The sequence below is a fragment of the Prosopis cineraria genome, unplaced genomic scaffold (genome assembly GCF_029017545.1).
Source record: "Prosopis cineraria cultivar Desert tree isolate PC_DT_omini unplaced genomic scaffold, ASM2901754v1 PC10, whole genome shotgun sequence".
Classification (NCBI taxonomy): Eukaryota; Viridiplantae; Streptophyta; class Magnoliopsida; order Fabales; family Fabaceae; genus Prosopis; species Prosopis cineraria.
The window spans coordinates 1933966-1954462 of NW_026555341.1; the positions used below are offsets into that span (position 1 = coordinate 1933966).

General features: G+C 34.6%; 2 protein-coding genes across 2 annotated transcripts; both read right to left on the minus strand.

Moving 5' to 3' along the window:
* Positions 1 to 8096: 8096 nt before the first annotated feature.
* LOC129284433 (uncharacterized) lies at positions 8097 to 9366 on the minus strand. Its single transcript, XM_054919921.1, has 3 exons — positions 8853 to 9366; positions 8587 to 8720; positions 8097 to 8397 (listed from the first exon to the last, which is right to left on the minus strand). Exons 1-3 carry the CDS (start codon positions 9032 to 9034, stop codon positions 8324 to 8326), a joined length of 390 nt encoding a protein of 129 aa, XP_054775896.1. The 5' UTR covers positions 9035 to 9366; the 3' UTR covers positions 8097 to 8323.
* A 1719-nt stretch (positions 9367 to 11085) lies between these two features.
* Positions 11086 to 19385, minus strand: LOC129322701 (succinate dehydrogenase [ubiquinone] flavoprotein subunit 1, mitochondrial). Its single transcript, XM_054969037.1, has 16 exons — positions 19061 to 19385; positions 18390 to 18557; positions 17620 to 17707; positions 17185 to 17331; positions 16958 to 17098; positions 16499 to 16584; positions 16318 to 16410; positions 16165 to 16228; positions 15897 to 16040; positions 15145 to 15332; positions 13848 to 14022; positions 13594 to 13764; positions 12560 to 12629; positions 12360 to 12480; positions 12241 to 12278; positions 11086 to 11409 (listed from the first exon to the last, which is right to left on the minus strand). The coding sequence occupies exons 1-16, from the start codon at positions 19154 to 19156 to the stop codon at positions 11307 to 11309; spliced, it is 1893 nt and encodes a 630-aa protein (XP_054825012.1). The 5' UTR covers positions 19157 to 19385; the 3' UTR covers positions 11086 to 11306.
* Between the last annotated feature and the right edge of the window lie 1112 nt (positions 19386 to 20497).

Sequence of the window (20497 nt, forward strand, 5' to 3'; positions counted from 1 at the left end):
TTTTTGTAATTGAGCTTATGAGGCCCCGCCCTAAGCCCTTATATAAGGACGGGGCCTTAAGATTTGAATGAATTTTAAAAAAGCAGGCTTTAGACCTTAATCTTTTAAAAGCTAAGCCTACCCGTTTCCCAATTCTATTCATATATAAGCTCACAATTTATCATAAAAAGGGTCACCATGGCTCATCTAGTAAAGAAAGCCTGCCGAAGTGCTCTTATAGAGTCACAAAGTAATCCACCACACCTAGTATTATTGTGACAGCTAGATAAAGCACCATCTACATTGAGTTCTAGTCGGTGGACTCCAAGCCATCTACTTAATATCACACACACATATATATACACACCACAACCATCATCCACAACTTGACACATATGTAGATTTTGTAATGTTGCAATTCCAGCCTATCCATATCAGCATTGATTTTTAAAATATTTTTTAAAAAATAATGAGCATGATCTCTAATTACCAAGATAACTCTTATCCTTTATTTTTCTCTTTTATTATGCCAACTCTTTTTTAATTTATTTTTGAATTTTCTTTCTTATGATCTCTATCCATTACTATATTGATTTTTTTTAAGTATGATATCTAAACATGTAAAGATAACTTCCTCTTATTCCTTATTTTCTCTGATATTATCTTAATATTTTTTTTAATATAATACATAAAACAATCAATATAACTTCCACCTATCCCTTATTTTCACTCTTACTACCTTAGTCTTTTGTTTTTAATTTATTTCTAGATTTTCTCTCCCATAATCTCATTTATTATCATATGATTAGTTCCCTAAAATTAAAATTAATAAAATGCCTCTAATCCCTCAACTATTCCAACCTACTTTTGAGAATTTCTTCATTGATTCAAGACTAATTATCTTTTCAACATAAATGTTTTTTTAAAAAATTATCCCAAGCATATATGAATTAATTTAAAAGTTATGAGATTTTAAATTAATTTAAAATTTTAAAATTGAACATTGATAACTTTCCTAAAATATATTTATCAACTATTTACATGAATCCACAATCTAATTATTAATTATAAATTATTTTTTTATGCCCACAACTTTCATCCTGTCATAACTTCTCTCATAATCTAATATCATGACATTTAGTTCTCCCTCTAACTCTAAGCATGAATTCCTCCACTACATTTGCAAGCACACGTGGGCTTTTTGAATTTCATCCTCATCTGACATCAACAATATGTTGTCAACCGCCATCAAAGTCAAGCTTTCAAGTCCACAAGCTATAAGTCATAAGCAATGCCTCATCTCTCTTAGTGAGATTTTCCATTCATCTCCCTCTCAGACTCACTCTCCATTCTATTCTTCGCCTCATTCATTTCTCTCAAAATTAATCCAATCTTCTCTCTATTTTTCATGAACATTGTTTGATTTTTGAACTTTGTTTGGTTGAAATATATCTGTAACAAAATTTCTAAGCACCTCTGTAATACTTGCCCCGAGTGTTATCCAAAAATCACATAATTCAAATCAACTAAGTGTGGTTAAGGAATTAATCCTAAAACCAACTTAGGAAACAAACCATTTAAATCACTAAGAAAATACACAATTGCAAAGTAAACATTTAAAGCCTTTAAAAAAATTTATAGGTTCTACCTACAGCACACGGAAGCAAGCTAGATGAAAGTAAAATAAAAAGATGCTATCATGACAGCATTAAATTGCTGTCATGATAGCCCTCCTAGGCCAACTTTCGGGAGGCACTGTTTTGTCATTCGACCTTCGATCGAAGTGATTTTAAAGCTCACATGTCACATTCAAAGGGTACTATAAGTATACCAAATTTCAAAAAGATCCAACGGTCGAATTGAAAATTAGACATGTTAAAAAATTAATTATTTTTGTTGTCATGACAGCTGACAGCACTTCCGGACCAACTTTCGGAGTGCACCATTTCATTATCTGACCTCTGATCGGAGTGATTCCAAATCCCACATGTCACTTTTAAAGAATACTATTAGCATACTAAATTTTGAAAAGATCCAACGGACGGATTGAATTTTATGCAAGTTACAACATCAACACTGTAGCTGTCATGACAGCAATTTAATGCTGTCATGACAGCACCTTCAGACCAAATTCCGGAGTACATCATTTTTCCGTCTGATATCCGATCGATGTGATTCTAAAGCTCACACGAAGCTTATAAAAGGTTTTACTTGTGACCCAAATTTTAGAGAAATCTAACGGTCAGATTAAGATTTGAACACTCGGATGCAAAAGTGCAGCTTTTTGGTAAAAACTATTTTCAAAATTGTCCAAATCTCATCCTAATGGTCACAAAAGGAATACTTTAGACACGTCAAAAAAAAAACTAAAAACACCTGATAGAACATTCAAATGATGGAAAACCCCCATACATAAAAATTTGACCACCCGGGTGCCATTTCCCAAAATGGACCCTAAACCCCCAAAATGTACAAATCATACAAGAGTGGTCATAAGTCAATCCAAATACCATGTATTTATATAAATACATATGCTAAACATTTTCACTTGGCTCAGAGCTCCTTATGGGGCCCACGCACCCACTCTCTCTATCCAAGATGTATGTTTGCCCATAGCATACCGTTTGCAATGCAACCACTTTGTAATTGCTTATAAAATCACTCACACACACACACACACACACATTAAAATAAATATCTGTTTGTAATAGAAACTTGGTATACTAAGTAAATCCATCAAAACCACACACCATAACCAAGTTTCCTAGCCACAAGTCTACAAACAGACAAAAATTCATACACAAGCACACAATCCACACATATTCACCCACACATACATAATCATATCCTACTAGCACCCTAATCTTAAATACATTACAATATATTTGCTCAAAAGAAAGGGGTTGCAGTTTTTTACAAATCACAAGCAAACCCCTAGCTTTGCTCCTTTTCCCGTCCACCACTGGATCCTTTACCTGGACCTAGAATATTGAAAAGAAAGGGGTGAGACAACCACAGTCTCAGTAATAGCGAAATCTACATTGTTTATTACAAAGTAAGCCATAATCAAATAAACAAATAATAAATTCAACATAGTATATAATTTAGCCATTTAAAATGCATGAATGCATGACCTAGGCCGGTATGGCCTTTCATGACCAACAGAATACCCCTGGCACTCTTTAACTCGCAGGTAAACCTTATACCTACTTATACCTCCACAGGCACAAAACATAATCTAAGGCATGATCTAATCCACCGAACCTCCTATGCCCCTTCGACGTGAATCCTAAGCAGTTGAAGCTAACTCCCTCCCAGAGCCAGCCCAACTTACTTTCCATGTGAGGGCTACTTTAGCCTAGGCACTCAACCTCACACTTCATATGTTGGATTCCCTCTCCTACTGAGAGGTGTCGAACACTCAATACACTAACCATTTTAGTGCACCGAGCCCACAATACGTAAGACAACACTGAGTATTGACAGTGTGCCATTGAATATCAAAAATCTACACCTTCTCATTGGTGAACTCCCACCGAGATCATGCCTTTTACTCTTATTTATCTTTCCTGAATATTGACCATTCAATACTCTAAAGTAGTATAATATTTATAAATCTCATTTCCATAAAAACATTGTTATTAAACAATTAGAAAACATATTTGCACTATAATCAAAGTAATACCCCATAACCTCTTATAAAGCACATTTAATCTTTTAAAACATGTAATGCATGATAATTAGTAATATTTATTCAAAAATAGCTAAAACAAAGTAATAAGAAATATAAATTTCCCTGTTACCTCAACCTTTTAATACCAAAAGGGTTCTCCTTGTACAAAATAAGGCTCGACTTGTTCCTTACTTCTCAATAAGTTCCACCAACAATTTCCTACAACATATAAGTGATCCACATCACTTATCATGACAAATAACATTAATGAAGACTATAACTCATACCACACAACTTGGGTCAATGAGTCATAATCCACCCTAATGGTCCATATATTAAACCAAACATTCACATAGTATCACTTAACCACCAAAACCATTTATTAGCCATCATTAGGCTAATTTCTAATTTATATAATTTTTTATCAATTAAAAACCTTCACTTAGTGTCATCAACTTTCACTATTAGCCCTTATAATGAAAACTAAACCTTAATTTAAATCTTATTGGGCTCAAATAGAAAAATTATAATTAAATCAATAAGCTTAAACCATTGAAGAGCAAAAACCCAATTTTTCAAGGTTTATTTTGTGCCCAAAACACCTCTTTTCCTCCAATTATCCACTCAAAACATTAGATCACTATATAGAAACTCAAAACATGCTCCCTAGGATCTAAAGAAACAAAAGCTTACAAGAATAAAGCCTTTGAGATCAAAATCCAAAAATATCGTCTTCCAAAAATTGAAGAAAATCAAGAGAAAGGGAAGAGGATTGAAGTAGGGAGTTTACCTATTGTGTAGCCGAGCTCGCAACAGTCGCAAAGACTTCTAGATCCGAACCTAACTCCCTCTCTTTCTCCTTTCTTCTTCCTCTCTCTTTCTCTCACGCGTTTCATTTCCTTTCCTTGTTTTCTTTTCTACGTTTCTAGTCTGTTTTTCTCTTTAAAACTGATGCTAAAATATTTTGGGGAAAATTACAAGAAAGGGCCCAACATTTTTTATTATTGCACAAAAGCCCGGGTCAACTTTGGTAAGTTAAAAATCAAATAAAACTAAACTTTTGCTTAGTAAAATTCAAACTCTGGACCTCTAAATTATTCTAAATTTTAATTTAATTATAAATATTTTATTTTATTTTATTTTTATAAATTCGAGTTCTAAAATTTCGGGATGTTACAACCTCTTTTTCCCTGCTTGTATTTGATTGCTTAGACACATATGTATGTAATTTGTTTGAAAACTTCTTTTTATATAATTTTTATTTCATTACTGTCATTGATCTTGTATTTATTCTACTACTCAGGGCACTTAATGGAACAATAATTATGCATTGCCTTGGAATTGACCTTCTTAATGGAAGAAAATCATGACTCCTTTTACCTAATATCATCTTGTCTTAATTAAATAATTTTATAAATTTTGCCAATTTTGTAGGTATTCACCCTCAACCGATCTTTCTCAAAGATTTAAGGCCCAAAAAGTAAGAATGCTATTTTTGTCTTTTATTCAATCTGCTTGAAATATAGTAGTCATCGATATGTTATGATGACTATTCACTATAAAATTTATCCATGTTCTATCTCATTTTTATCTTTTTTGTTCACTATGAAATCTACCCATGTTCTATTTAATTTTTATGATTTTTCATTATCTAATTTTGGTGACTAAGAAGATTAATCATATAGCTTAAAGTTCTCGTCCTCTTAGTATTAGGTGTAAGCTAAATCCTTCTTTCTTATGCGTGCAACCTTATACAAACATGTTTAAAAGATAATTATGTTAATAATCTTCTAATCAAATTGAAGATGAATGATATAACTGCTCAAATGTGGAATTTCAATTCCAAGTAGGTATGTTTGTCAAAGCTCGTGTGCCTATCACATACTCTAGTAGATTTTTATTTGTTCATACATACCTCTTTAAAAAGTTTGGTATCACCGTGGTCTCTCTTTTATTGAGAATTAAAAGCTTAAATTTACAAATGAGAAAGGGAAAAGTTGGAAATAAAATTGTTGTCTCTAAAACAACAACCTAATACTACAAATCAAAAATAAAACTTAAATATGATAAATTGATTTCAAATTTTTTATGCAGTCATTGGTATCAATTTGAAAATTTTAACTTAAGCTTGACTAATAATTGGTAAGATTCCAATAATTTTATTTTCTTTTTTTGACAAAACAAGCAAACCCTTTAATAATTATATAATTAAATAGAATTAAAGTGAGAAATGAAATTCCTTATGAGAAATCAAATTACTGATTTTTATTCAAATAATATGAATCATTGAATAATAGATTAGTTATATTGCAAATTGTATGTTTAACTTACTATCCCTAAAGCTAGAACCTTATAAAAAAATTATATATAATGATAGATAGATACTGAGTATGACTTATGCCTCTTCTTGTAGGACATAGGTAACAGCTTATGGATTTTCCTTTTCCATATTGCTACAAACTCTTCATAATTTATCATTCCAACCCATGCATATTTGGTAACTTTTAATTTTTTATTCATACTAAAAACAATATTAACATGTTTATTTATTTATATTCTTTAATAAATCAAAATATTCATGAGTTGTGAAAAATATTGCATCACTTATTTCTATATATTTTATCAATTCATTTGACACCTATGTATAGCACATTACTAAAAAAATCAATTTAGTGAGGGATAAATGACATACATGCCTCACTAAATTTCTACAAAATTCCTTGCTAATTTTGTTGCAAGAAACAATCTTATTAAATTTAATGATGAAATACATTTTCTTATGTTAATTTCTCGCTAAACATGTCTATATTTAAAAATGGCCACCTAATGCTGCATCACTGGCGTCTCCTCACCAATCACATGTGGGTTAACTTATGTCATGTCATGTCACCCAATGTCATGTCACCCACCATTCTGTGCCTCATTATCTGCCATTTGTATGACAACTCATGTTATCCACTACTAGTGACATCACCCACTCATTATCATATGAAATATATTTATGTCAAGTTACTTAAACTCTTGACCTTCTACCTTCTCCAAGCCTTATATTCTCCTTTTTTTCAATTGAATTGAAATATAAAAAATCAAATATATATTATTTAATTATATAGATATATCAAATAATATATTATAAAAATACACATGCATATTATATTTTATTTTCAATTACTAATATATTTAAAATATTTATATTTATATGACTCTTTATATTATATTTTTAATAAAAATATTATTTTTTAAGTAAAATGACCTTAAAATAAAGCAAATATTAAATATAAATAATTTTATTATAAGTATTTTAGTTAATTTTTAAATTTGATTTTTATTTTTTAAATGAAGATAATTAAATATATAATTAATTAAGAGTCATTTTCAAAATTTTAATTTTTTTTCATAATTAGGTAGGGACACCCTCACTAAATCCCTAGCTAATTAAGCTAATGATCTAATTTTAGAGAGATGATAATCTCTCTCTATTTTTCTAGCTAATTACCTCTTTAATACCTTATTTTTATTTTTATTTAATTTTAAAGAGGAATGACAATCTCTCTCTATTTTTCTAGTTAATTACCTAATACTTTAATACCTTATAGTTAATTACCTAATACTTTAATACCTTATTTTAAAGAGGGATTTAAATTTCTTTGCTAATTTCCTTATTAATTTTAAATCTAACTATAAAATTAACATCCTTAACTAATTTTCTTATTAATTTAATATTTTAAAGAGGAATAGACAATTCCTCGCTAATTCACTTGAAAAATTTAAAAATTTTAAGATAAAAATTAAAATTATCTCACAAAAAGAAAAAATAAAATAAAATAATGTTGTTAATTTTAAGTCTAACTATAAAATTAACGCCCCTAACTAATTTTCTTGTTAATTTAATATTTTTTTTAAAAAAATAGACAATTTCTTGTTAATTCACTTGAAAAATTTAAAATTTTTAAGATAAAAATTAAAATTATCTCAAAAAAATAAAATAATGTTTTATAATAATTTGGAAATTTGAGCTAACATGAAAAAGCTTCGTTCAAATTCAAGGTGTTAGGACCGAACCGACTGCAAGTAATTTAAACCAGCCCAAATTGATCACAAGACCTGCACAACTTACGAGGCTCTAATTAAAATATACACAGCCTTCATAAACTTGAGTAAATTGTTAGAACTGAGACATGAAAAGTAGACAGTAACTGTTTAAACTAGGACATGAAGTTTCATATTTTGACTACAGAACTTTTAAGTGGCTTTGAAGTGATTTTCCCTTTCGTTAAAAATAAAACGTAAGGCAAAGATGAAAGCATTAAAATTTTGACTATATAACTTTTAAGTGGTTTTGAGGTGATTTTCGCTTTCGTTTAAAGTAAAACATGAGGCAAAGATGAAAGCATTAAAATTCACTGGAATGATCTTTTTCATTCCAAGAGACGATCAGAAAAAATAATATAAAAGAACTTACTTGCTTATCAGATAAAGATTTCCAGGAACTCTTGGAAGAGGCTTGATAATTGCTAACGTGAAAAATCGATGCTTACAAGTTACAAGAGGGGGTAAAAAAAAAGAAAAGAAAAAAGAGGACAAAACAGAGAAGAGAATAGTCAAGAGCACCAACATAGGGCTCGTAATTAGGATGCACGTAAACAAGCCAAGGGCGCACATGATCATAATCTAGTTACTAGCGCTGGTTTGGTGCCTGGCTTTTTCCTTCTCCTTCACCTCACTCCCTTGCGTCTTGTCATAGGCTTCGTTGTCCCAAAATAAAATCAAATTGATCAACACAATATCAGCGCCAAAGCCAATATCATTTTAGAAAGAGAAGAAACCAACCTTACTTAGAAAAGCTTTAAACTTCTTGCTGATATTTAATCAGTACGTAAGTACTTTTGTCCCCAAAAAAAAAACAAAATATCAGTACGTACAAAAAGACGAACCTGGGTGATTTTCATGGATAAACTTGTCTGCCTCAATCTTTGAAGCTGACTCGTTTCCACCGTAAATCCCACCAAAACCTTCCTCATCTGACCTTGTAGCATACCCTTCTCCAAAGGAATGAGACATCACATCCCTTAAAAAAATATAAATGTATTAAGTCATCCGAAACAGGATAAAAGATCGGAGTTAAGTATAACATGCGCCAAATACACACACTATGACACTGATGCATCGAAAATGCAATTAGAAAGAAAAAGTAACGCACGCAGGTGTTTCATTAGGGTCGTGCGGAGGCTTGTCCATCTCACGATCGGTATCGGGTTGGCTGTATACAGAGACGGATTGCGTTTGCCGGAACCGCAAGAGAGAAATTTTCCGATCAAAGTTGGGAGAACGGGGGAAGGAAGAGAAAGGACAAGCTCGAACAGTCTTGACAGCGTGAAACATATCTTTTCGCGTCTTAAAAACATTGTGGCCAAGTGGAGCACTTATATGCACCGATTGAACAACCCCTAGGGTTTGGACACCCAAAATGGGATTATGGGAGGGTGAGGATTGGGACAGCGTCTGGTTGTTCAAGCGTCAGGAAAATCTCGAGCGTTCTCATGTCTTCACACGTGGTGTGCTTTTGTGGACACGCGTCTTTTGACAAAATCTAATGAATGGCGCGTCATCTGGTCGAAACGGTGAAGCATGTTAGCTCCATACCGTTTCTCGACCAGATGAATGTCACCAGTACTGGTATTTAGATTAAGAAGATCAGATGGATATGCGGATGACAGATCAAAAGGAAATTCAACCCCTCCCTCGCTGTGCGATTTGCGAAGGTGGCCATTGGTGATAGGGCAGGAGAAAATGATATATACCTACTTTACTTGTAACTCGCTTCTGAATCCTGTTCTATTAATAAACTAAAAAAAGAAAATTGAAGTTGATCTTCATTTTGCTTTTTTCTCTTCTTTGTTTTTTTTTTTTTTTTGGCCTGAAGAGCTGAGGCTTTAGCGTTCAGATTCAGAGTTCTAAGAAATAACACAAGTGCGGAACAAGTGACGTGCCATGATAGACATGTGGTTTACAGGACAAGTGCGGAACATCAAAAGCAGAAGGCTCATGTGATGTGCCATATGAATGACAGAATGACTATTGTTGATGTTCTATGAATAGCTCTTAATCGACTAGTATTTATTTATTTTTTTATACACAACTATTTTGCACGTTGATTTCTTTTAAGATTTCTATTTGATCTTGTTATCAAATAACTGAGAATTAGAGAAAAAAGACAAAAACTTCGAGAAGAAAAATTATCATGATAGACAGTACTGTATTTGATATTTAACTCATTCTTTTATGTAAGAATATTTAATTCATTCATTTTGAACAATTCGGGTAAAAGGGAAAAAAAAAAAAAGTTCTTGGACCCTTTTACCCAGCTAAGACATTGCCCATGATATTCACATTTCTCGGTCCAAGCCGTGGATCACCATCACCAAGTTCTATTTAGGCACATAACCAAGAAAAAAAAAAAACAAAGAAAGTCCATATTATGTAGATGATATTAGTGCCAGCAGGCGTTCAGATCAGATCCGGTTTATTAATCGCACGAAGCACCTAGTCAAAATTTGTTGGAGTCTTTTTCTTTGAAATACCAAGTCATGGCAAAATCCGTGTAAGAAAATCTAGATCAGAATATATATATATATATATATATATATGAGATGAAAATGTGCTCACACCTTGAAGACGGAGAATGATAATAGTTTAGTAGTATTCATGTTACGAGTCAAGCAAGCCTTGGAGTTTGGATTAAAAACTCCAAGCAGATAGGACTGATAGAGGACAGCCGGGATTGCCTGGCTGTGGTGGTCTTGTCAGAGGATAAAAGGGCAAGTGAAGTGGAGGCTTTGTCAACAACCTTGGAGGCCAGGCCGGGGCATTGTGTCTGGTCTGAGGCTTTGGCGATTTGCAATCACTTGGGGCTCAAGAAATTGTTAGTTTTCCATAAAATGACTCCCCTGCTTCTGTTAAGACTGCTCCAGTCGCAGCATAAGACACTTGGGGACTTGAGATCTCTTCAGCGAGAAATCTCACAGATTGGCAGGTTTGCGCGAGACACTTTTAGTTCAGAGATTGCAACATGTTTGCACGAATATTGTGTCAGGACTCTTGATGTGGTTGGTCCTTGGTTCTTCTGTTTGGGTTTTGGCCCCTTTTTTACCCCAAAAAGTTAAAAAAGAAAACAAAAAAAAAACTTACATTCATACCTTTTAAAAAATAATAAACGAGGTTTTCTGAAAAAAAAAAAATTAAAAATAGAGACTTACGGTTCAATAATACCCCAGAGCTTCAAGGGAATCCGCTGTAATCAGTATCGGTATTATGATAAAACGAACATAATGAAACTGATTTTCTGCGACCAATGGGAAAAAAATGCAACTCCGCATACAACACCGGTAGAGCACTCATTAGCATAACTAACAGTTGCTTTCCACCACCAAAAATAAATAAATTGTTTCGATTGTATTGCGATTTTTCCGAGATGCAAATACAATGTAATTAAGCATGCCTTGAAATAATCAGTTCAACGTTCATGATGAACGCTACAATTTATCAGCAAATTCAGGCATCCGCAACACTTTATTGCATGTTTTCTTATTTCCACTTGCCACTCATTCCACTCTAAAAATCCGCATAAGCCGTGCACCATAACTTAGTGAACATATTAATACACACGAGCTTTAGGAGGGAATGATTCAACCTCAGCATCCAATGTATTCATGTGCACCGGCCTGTAATCTAAGCGAACCTTCTCATTCTCCCAATATCTGCAAATCAAATGCCCAAATCTTAGTTAACATAACAATGCATTGGTACAAACGTATATCTTCTTAAAGAGTCAGTACAACAAATTCTACAAACAAACAAGAAAGTAGTATATCATGCAAACCAGCCCAGCAAACCCTGACAAATTTCAACCCAACCAAAAAATGGGCATTAAAAAAATATTTCCGCCGTAGCTATGGCCATTTTTTTTTTAATAACGGGATAATTTTATTCAAAAAGCATATAAGTTACACCACATAATACATGCTAAAGAACCCTTTCTACTTGGATCCTCTGTAGCCATGGCCATTTATAAGCGCATGATCTCATGGAGACTGACTAGAACATCTACCACGCCAATAGTCCGAAAAATAATTGAAAATGACGAGAAGTTCAACTTTCCCGCATGGTTTGCAATATCTAATCTTCTTATCCCCGCAGCTCAAAGTGAAATATTTCATCATAGTGAAAAATTTACAATTCAACCAAAACAACTGTAACCATTGGAGACTAGGCAGTGATTGAGGATATTCAAGCAAGAATAACTCAGAAGGGACCAACATGCAGATCAGGTTTTCAATCATATATCATCTTACATATTATCTGTAAGATAATATAAACACCAGATAACATCAACATCATTCCACTTTAGTGTCTGATTCGTTGAAAGATTGGCTGCTTAACAGCTCAATTGTTCTTTAATAAACTCAAGTGTATTGGAAAAAAGTGAGGAGCAAGGTTCCCATGAGCAAGAGAGAGACTGAATTCTCCATTAGTGGCTTCTATTGTCAAAGATAATTAATATATTTAACACGAAATTGAAGATGACTTACCCTAATGTGTGCTTCAACCAATTCTCATCTTCTCTTTTCTGCAGAATCAAAATATTCAGCTACCATTATTCTTCACGTTGAAGAAAATCTGGAAAAGAGATAGAAACTAAACCACTGACCGTAAAGTCCTCGCGGGCATGTGCTCCTCTACTCTCTTTCCTGGCTTCAGCCGAGTGCATAGTGATGGAGGCATTTATCAAAAGGTTTTCCAGCTCAATAGTCTCAATCAAGTCAGAGTTCCTGTAAAACAAGCTGTCAAGTAGAATGTTTTGAATCGCAATACTTGGGATTCTAGTGACCCTTGCAAAATAAGCTTTACCATATGAGACTACGGTCCTTCAACTTTACATCATGAAAACTCTCCCATGCTTTATCAATTAATTCACAACCTGCCAATCAGCAGATGGAGCTTAGAGATAGAAGGTAAATATACAATGTTCCAAACTCTATGTTGATTTAAAAAAAAAAAAGGTACATTTAACACTTTTAAGTACATTTTAACGCAAATAAATCTACAAGTTCCAAAAGCGATCAAAATATAGAATGGTCAAAACTCTTTCCTTGGTTGACTATCTGTTCACCCTTGCTTTGAATTGAGCTAAAATGTAGTTTCCAATGGGCAATCGGAAATTAAAATCAGAGTGCAGAAGATTCCCCCCTTCTCAGTCTTCAGATAAAACGGATTTAAATCATAGGGGAATTCAGAATCAAAGTTCCACAGACCCTAGGAGTTTCTTCCCTAGGAAAATGGAATGTTTTTTTTTTCCAATTATTGCCCTCATCACTACAATGATTTATTCCCAGTGAATGGAAGATTATTATGAAATCAATTGTTGTGCATGCACAAAATCGCAAGCTGAAGTTGAAAGTCTAGAAATAAGATAAACAGAAATAGAAACCAATGCTGCTCTGTTTTGGGAACTATGAAAATGAAGGGAAATTTTTTTATTCTGGTCTTCGCTGGAACATGAATCAAATTCAGAACCAGACAAAGAAATAAACAATCCTCTATAGAAGAAGAGAACATCAATTGCTGGACTTCACCAGCAGAGCACTAGATCGGAGAAGATCAATGGAGGAATCAATCCCAGAGAGTGCGTGTTCAGGAAAAGAGATGATGAGAGAAGAAAATGATGAGTAGGAGGGGAGAGAAAAGTGCAAAGACAGCACGCCACATCATCCTTAACAGCATGTAATGGTGTTATCCTCACTCTCTGGGATTACTTTTAGGATGACTTTTATTAGGGCTAAAGCAGCGTATGGGCCACGTAGAAATGGAGACATTGAAAAGCATAATTAAGAAAAAGAAAGGAAGGTAGGGGGATTGACTATATTTGATTTAAAAATGATTACCTTCTTCTAATGTTTCCTGTGTGCGGAACACAGCAGCATTATTTTGCATTACTCGTTGCATATTTAATCGAATATTTGAAGTCGGTAATGAACCATTTGAATTTCTGAGTTTGTCCAGCCAAGCAATTGTCTTTCCACCAGCATCATTCTCCAAAGGCTTCTGTTTTGCTCCTGCAATATGGAATGTGGATGCATTTTGATTGCAACCATTTCAGTGCAAAAATCTATTTATATAACTGGGGAGAATATCTTGCCTGGCCTTTGAATTTCTGCAACCCTATTTGCACAAGCTCTACCAAAAACAACGATGTCCAGAAGAGAATTTGCACCAAGCCTATTGGCACCATGAACTGACGCACAGGCAGCTTCCCCAGCAGCCATCAGACCTGGTACTACTGCATCTGGATTGTCACCTTTAATAGTAACCACCTAATAACATGACAGCAAATAAGTCAACATTTTTCCTCCCACCACCCAACCAACAATAAAGATAAAAAGCACAAAGCAAAATGGAATTCATGTTCACAACGAGCATCATTATTCATATCTGATTTAGATGGTCAATGTCATTTTTGCAATGAACATGCACACACAGTGTAACAAGCACTTATCTGGACTAAGCACAAAGGCTATAGTGCCTACTTCACATGTAGCAGGACAAAACTAGGACTCAGACTAACTAATCCATTGTCCTGCCTGTTTCCACTGAAATAAAATAAATAATCCCAAGACCGCAGTCCAAACAAATGATCAAGAAATCTAGGAACAGAATATATTATGAGAAAGTTCTAGCTATTTCTGACGTGAAAGAAATAAATACATAAAGCACCAAACAGCAGTGCTGCCACTGCCACATATGAGGGGCAGTGGCTGACATGGTTATTATTAACACCATTCTTGGAGTTTCTATTAAAACCTAAGATTCATACGTGTGAACATTCCAATACTTCCTTATTTTTCTTCAGCTTCTCCCAAAAGCTTTGCTTTCTCTAAACTTGCCACCATCATATACTTCTAGTTACTTTTGCCCCACATATTGAACATAATAATATTGATGGCCAAGAAAGCCAAAAGAGCCAAGTAGCAAATACCATGCTGACTTTGTTTTTCCTTTATGCTGATTTTAGGCTGTTCATTCCATATTTTGGCCAAAACAAAGCAATGTCTCTGGCAAAGAATTAGCAGGGGCAGTGATTTGAATAACTACATTTGGAATTATATCATTGCATGAACGGAAAAAATTTATTTAACAAATATTTCTGTGCAAATAAGTATGGATTTTGAGGGGCTAAAACCTTGCACAAATATTACCAAAATTCTGCCTATCCTACCACCCCACACAGCTCCCTTTCTATCACATGCATACAATCGAACACCTAGATAATTCCACCATCACTTCCACGTGTCCCTTTCCCTCATCTTATCAGTCATATATTCCTCCCTTCATAAACATATACTCTTATTTGGGTTCTATGAATCAACAAATTGCTATGCCTAACTTAGAGCCACATCAGATGGCTTATCTTAGACTACTTGCTTTTAATTTCATACCTCTCCATGATGGTTAGTGGGAATACCACCCATATTATAGTGCACAGTTGGCAAAACAGGAATGGGTTCCTTTGTAACATCCACACCAGCAAATATAGCAGCAGTTTCAGAGATACCAGGGAGCCTTTCCTTAAGCACATCTGGAGGCAAGTGATTTAAATGTAGATAGATATGATCTTTCAGAGGACCTGCAAATTTATTCAACCATCAGTGTAAACATATCCAACTTAAAAAGACGGAGCATGGCTAAAACTAAAAAACTAAAAAACTAACAGAAGGACAAACGTTCTTATACATAGGGAATACAGAGGTCATGGTTTCAAGCAGATCAAACAAGCCACAAATTTAAAATTTTAAAAAATAAACAGTGTATTTTTATTTATTTTATATCCCGTGTGTGGGCTTCACGTGCCCATGAATTGTTTCATACGCAAAATACTAATTAGATGGTATTTTTTAGCACATTTTAAGTATATTATATTAATAAATATCTGGTTCTAAAAAGAATACACACACACAATGGGACTGGTTGATATGGGTATCTTACTGCCCAGACCCGTAGGCCAGGTTCAGAATCTTAAAATAGCTATAAAAGTCCCCATACCCAGACTCAAGCAGGTAATTTTTTTGGGCACGCATAAGGTTTATTGCCCATTCCTACTTAAAATCATTCAGGCTTTTTATTAAGTCATGAATGGACAAAAGCAGAAAGAACTTTCAAAATGTGGCTTTAAACATGGAAACTAGCATACCTACACCACGACCTTCTCTGATCTCCATGGTCATTGATCTAGAAACAACATCTCTTGATGCAAGATCCTTTGCAGTAGGAGCATACCGTTCCATGAATCGCTCACCTTCACTATTCCTAAGAATTCCACCTTCTCCACGAGAACCTAGAAGTCCAACAAGAAAATGAGAAACATGAGAAACACTATTTCAACTTTGCTGGATAAGGTGAATCATGAGATGCAACCAACGGCAAGTAACGGGTAGCAAATGAGAAAGTAAACCACTAACCTTCTGTGATCAGGCAACCAGCTCCATATATACCTGTTGGGTGAAATTGAACAAACTCCAAATCCTGCAAAATTTATGCAAAGAAATTGTGAAGGGTACAAGGTTCACTCCATAGGATAACAGCAACAAGTTTCAATGGAAAAATGAAGAAACCTGGAGTGGGATCCCTGCACGTGCAACCATGGCATTACCATCTCCTGTGCATGTATGTGCTGAGGTCGCAGAAAAGTATGCTCTACCATAACCCTGAAGAAAATTAGAAATTTGACTCACAAGTCAAATCCATGATAAACGCAGGCAGTATTTCACTGTCAAACATTCATATAAATCATACTCCTGTGGCCAAAATTGTTGAAGCAGCTTGGAACCGATGCAATGTTCCATCCTCCATATTCAAAGCAATTACTCCTTGGCAACTACCTAGATTTCCAATACGAAGAATTAGTTTGCCTTGCCATAAAATCCAACACCAAAAAAAGTGTTCACTTTTCACTTCAGTCTATGAGTTTTAAAACAATGAATCTCCTTTGTGAATAATTTTCATGGGAATTCTTGATTGATGAAAAAAAAAAGTTGAACTTATCATTATACATGATAAGTAAAAGATGATTTCAAGAAATTGAAACCATAGAATGTCTATTTCATCAAGCACTGTATGGGCATTATCGAAGATAAACTCCTTTAACCCTTCCCCACCCCCTAATGGCCAGTATAAAACTGGTGAGAATTTGTTCAATTAATTGATCGCAGATTGTTTTGACTAGGAAGAATGCCACTCCATGCAACAACTTACCATCACTATTCATTAAAAGATCCAATGCAAAATATTCCACAAAAAATTGAGTATTATGTTTCATAGCCTGGCCATAGAGAGTGTGTAATAAAGCATGTCCAGTTCGATCAGCAGCACATGCACAACGGTATGCCTGTCCACCTGTGCCACAACAGCATAAGGAAATTAAGTTGAGAACTTCTTTAAGATGAAGAACAAACCATTCCTGCTCCAGAATCTGCACTCACCTTTTCCAAAATTCAGGCTTTGACCACCAAATGCACGCTGGTATATTCTTCCATCCTCAGTTCGGGAAAATGGTAATCCATAATTCTCAAGCTCAATGACAGCTTTTGGTGCCTCTCTGCACATATATTGGATGGCATCTTGATCTCCTGTACATCACAGTTTGCAAGTATTCATATTGAAATATATTATGTTGGTTCAGTAGTACTCAAGCTTGCACAAGAACCTAAAAAGCCTTTAGACTTTTGGCAAATGCTGTGTAGCTGCTTTTGCTGGAAAACAAGAAGAGGAAATACATTCTCTTACCAACAAATTCAACAATGAAATCAAAGCAATTCAAAATGTCATCACTTTCATTACAGCAAACGCTTGGGCTAAGCTCTTACTAAATTTTGATGGGCAAACAAAAAGATTTCTGAGAATGAAAAATTTAGTACCTAGCCAGTCACTTCCCTTGACTGTGTCATACATGTGCCACCTCCAGTCATCCTCAGTCATATTTCCCAATGCAGCATTTATACCGCCCTATAAAAATTTAAATTTCACTGAGCATGGCCTATTGGTTGAGTCAAAATAATTTGAAGAATCAATTATAATTTGGTTTATCACATGTTACTTTATAATCAGGAACCAGCTCTAGAAGCAGGAAGATTTTGAAGATATAGCACAACCTCAGACTTTAATGTTGTTTCTAGAACATCAGCAATAATATGTCAAACAAAGACGAAATAGTGGTGTTACAATTTTCCAGAACATAAATGGGATAATTAACACTCACAAAATGTTACAGCAAAATGTAAAGTCATAATTTATACAGAGACTAAAGATTACTTCAACATCATATGAACCTGTTGGAAATGGTATAAGAAAGGTAACTAAACTGGAAAAAAAAAATTACAACTGCATATTAATCTTGTTAACAAGACATGAAATATGAACAACTGTCTTTTGGTAGGGTTATTAAAAAATATTTATACCTAGAACTCAACGAAATAACTGCCACATATACAGATCACTTACGGGAGAACCCATTGAAAGACTGGTCATTCGCAGAAAGGATAGAGGGTAAATGGATTCAAGTAACAGGTAAGAAACTAAACTAAAGCTATAATACCAATGGAGTGTAGTCCTTATACTAATGCATATAAAACGTACAACGGTATGACAAACAGAACTATCGGTAGCTTGAAATTTGAATGTATCAAACCTGAGCTGCAACTGTATGTGAACGAGTTGGGAAAAGCTTAGTAATGCAGGCAGTATTGAACCCATGTTCCGAAAGTCCAATAGCAGCTCTCAACCCTGCACCCCCGGCACCTACAACGATTGCATCATAAGTATGATCCACCACGGTATATGAGGAGTTTCCCCCAGTCTGCACGAGCAAAAGTAAGCGGATTCAGTAAAATGCAACTTTTTTAAGAAACAAAGTAAATTCTTGTTCTGCCTAAATCAATCAAGGTTGGATAAGAATTCCAAAATCCAGCCAGTTATAATCTGAACGGCTATGAATTTATACTTTGTGATAAATTCCACGGAAGAGAGAGAAAGAAATAGGAATAAACGACAAAATGCAATGCAATAATTATAATTTGAACTAAAAGTAGTTGGAAAGTAAGTTACTGGAATGAATCAAAATTCGAATCAAGTCCATATAACCAAAACGGAAATGATCAAACTGGTAAAATGCGTCCAGTACAATTTGCTCGGGCATTCAAATAAGGATAGCCAAAAAAAAACAAAAACAAAAAGTTAGGAAGGAGAACCGGAGGAAGGACGGGAATTAAAAATACAAGCATATAAAATTCAACAATTTTAACAACACCCAAAACCTAAGATTGGTGCCTTGGCAATGATCGAGGAAGAAAGAGATCATACAGATAAAAATCTAGGAACGATAGATCGAAGAGAGTCATGAGGAATCGATCTCCTGGAAGCTGGTACGAGAAGACCACGAGCGACGCACCGCCACATTTCCTTAACACAGTCGCTGCACGACCCCGAGCTGGCTTTCTGAGTCTTTATGTACGTGTGCCTGCCTCGCGACCACCCTCTAGTCCAACTTTTTTATCTGGCCGTGGCTTTGTTGATGCCTTACGAATAATTAATAGAGGAGGCGAACGGGATCGGCCAAACACAACAAATAGCGGCAGCTCTCAATAGGGTTTATAAATTTTTCATAATATCTCTAACAATTATAAAGAATAGATATACTCGACAAACAATAGAAACTACGAAGTGAATTTTTTATTTTTCCCCCGTCTAATTATGAAACAGGAAATGTGATTTTAGAAAGAGTCTTGCTTTTAATAATTTTACCCCGTCGAAAAATGTTTCTTGAAAAATGTTACTTTATCAGAACCAGATTGGTAAAATTACGGGTGGCGGCGCATGGTATCCGAAACTCAAACATATGCGAAGATAACTTTTGGATAAAGCGACTGGTTGCCGAAAATAACTATACCAACAAATTAAATTTTTTTTAAAAAAATTATTCAAATATAAATATCATTATAACAATTAATTTTTATTAAATTAATTTTTGTTAAATAAATTTTTAACAAACTAACTTTTAACCAATAAGAAACAAAACGGTGCAAGATGATGGGAACCCATCAATATTTTGTTTTATCCTATGGTGATTAATTTAAATCTAAAGCAGTTTTCTGCCCTTTCGAATTTTCCGCTTTTCTTGGGTCCGATTGTTGCACCTAAGAAATGTGGGATCACTGGTCAGTTTCATTTGCAGTAGCATGATTTAATTGTTAATAAGTACCACTATTATCTATGACAATTAAATTAAGAAGTAGTGCTTGTTGTGAAAGATGAATCTACGAAAATTGCAAACCAAAATAAAATTGTAGTCTTCTAGGATTAGAGGTGTCTCCGCAGTCCGCGGGGCCGCCAACAAATGAACAAAGGAAGAAATAAGATTTGGTAGGCGCAAGAGCATCAAAAAATCGAGTTTGGGGTTGCAAGACGTGAAAGAACAGAAGAAAAACACGTGGCAGCGCTGGGACGACTTGCTTCTCAGAAAGGGGAGAGCTCCTCAGTCTTTTGGTACTCTGTTGGCCACGTCATATCCGATGGAGACATCACTCCCCAGGCCACGTCGCCTTCGTCTCGACCGCAAGCTTCCAAAGTCCCCCCGCAACAGCTATTCTCCAGCGAGTCGCAAGGTATTAATCTCATTAAATGAATGAATGAGTTCTATGATATCACCAACCCTGTATCTAAAGTTTGGATAACTAATTACATTACCTACGCGGTGCTCGTTTTTCTTCCATTCCGATGCAGTGTTCACACGGTTGGTTT

Excerpts from the sequence above, each read along its gene's own strand:
- LOC129284433 (XM_054919921.1), bottom strand. The coding sequence starts at position 9,034 with ATGTTTCACGCTGTCAAGACTGTTCGAGCTTGTCCTTTCTCTTCCTTC. Across the intron at positions 8,721-8,852 it reads GACCCTAATGAAACACCTGC|GGATGTGATGTCTCATTCCT; the intron begins GTGCGTTACTTT and ends TATTTTTTTAAG. Across the intron at positions 8,398-8,586 it reads TATCCATGAAAATCACCCAG|CCTATGACAAGACGCAAGGG; the intron begins GTTCGTCTTTTT and ends GGGACAACGAAG.
- LOC129322701 (XM_054969037.1), bottom strand. The coding sequence starts at position 19,156 with ATGTGGCGGTGCGTCGCTCGTGGTCTTCTCGTACCAGCTTCCAGGAGA. Across the intron at positions 17,708-18,389 it reads CACATACAGTTGCAGCTCAG|GGCGGTATAAATGCTGCATT; the intron begins GTTTGATACATT and ends AAATTTTTATAG. Across the intron at positions 12,630-13,593 it reads ACAGGAAACATTAGAAGAAG|GTTGTGAATTAATTGATAAA; the intron begins GTAATCATTTTT and ends GCTGATTGGCAG.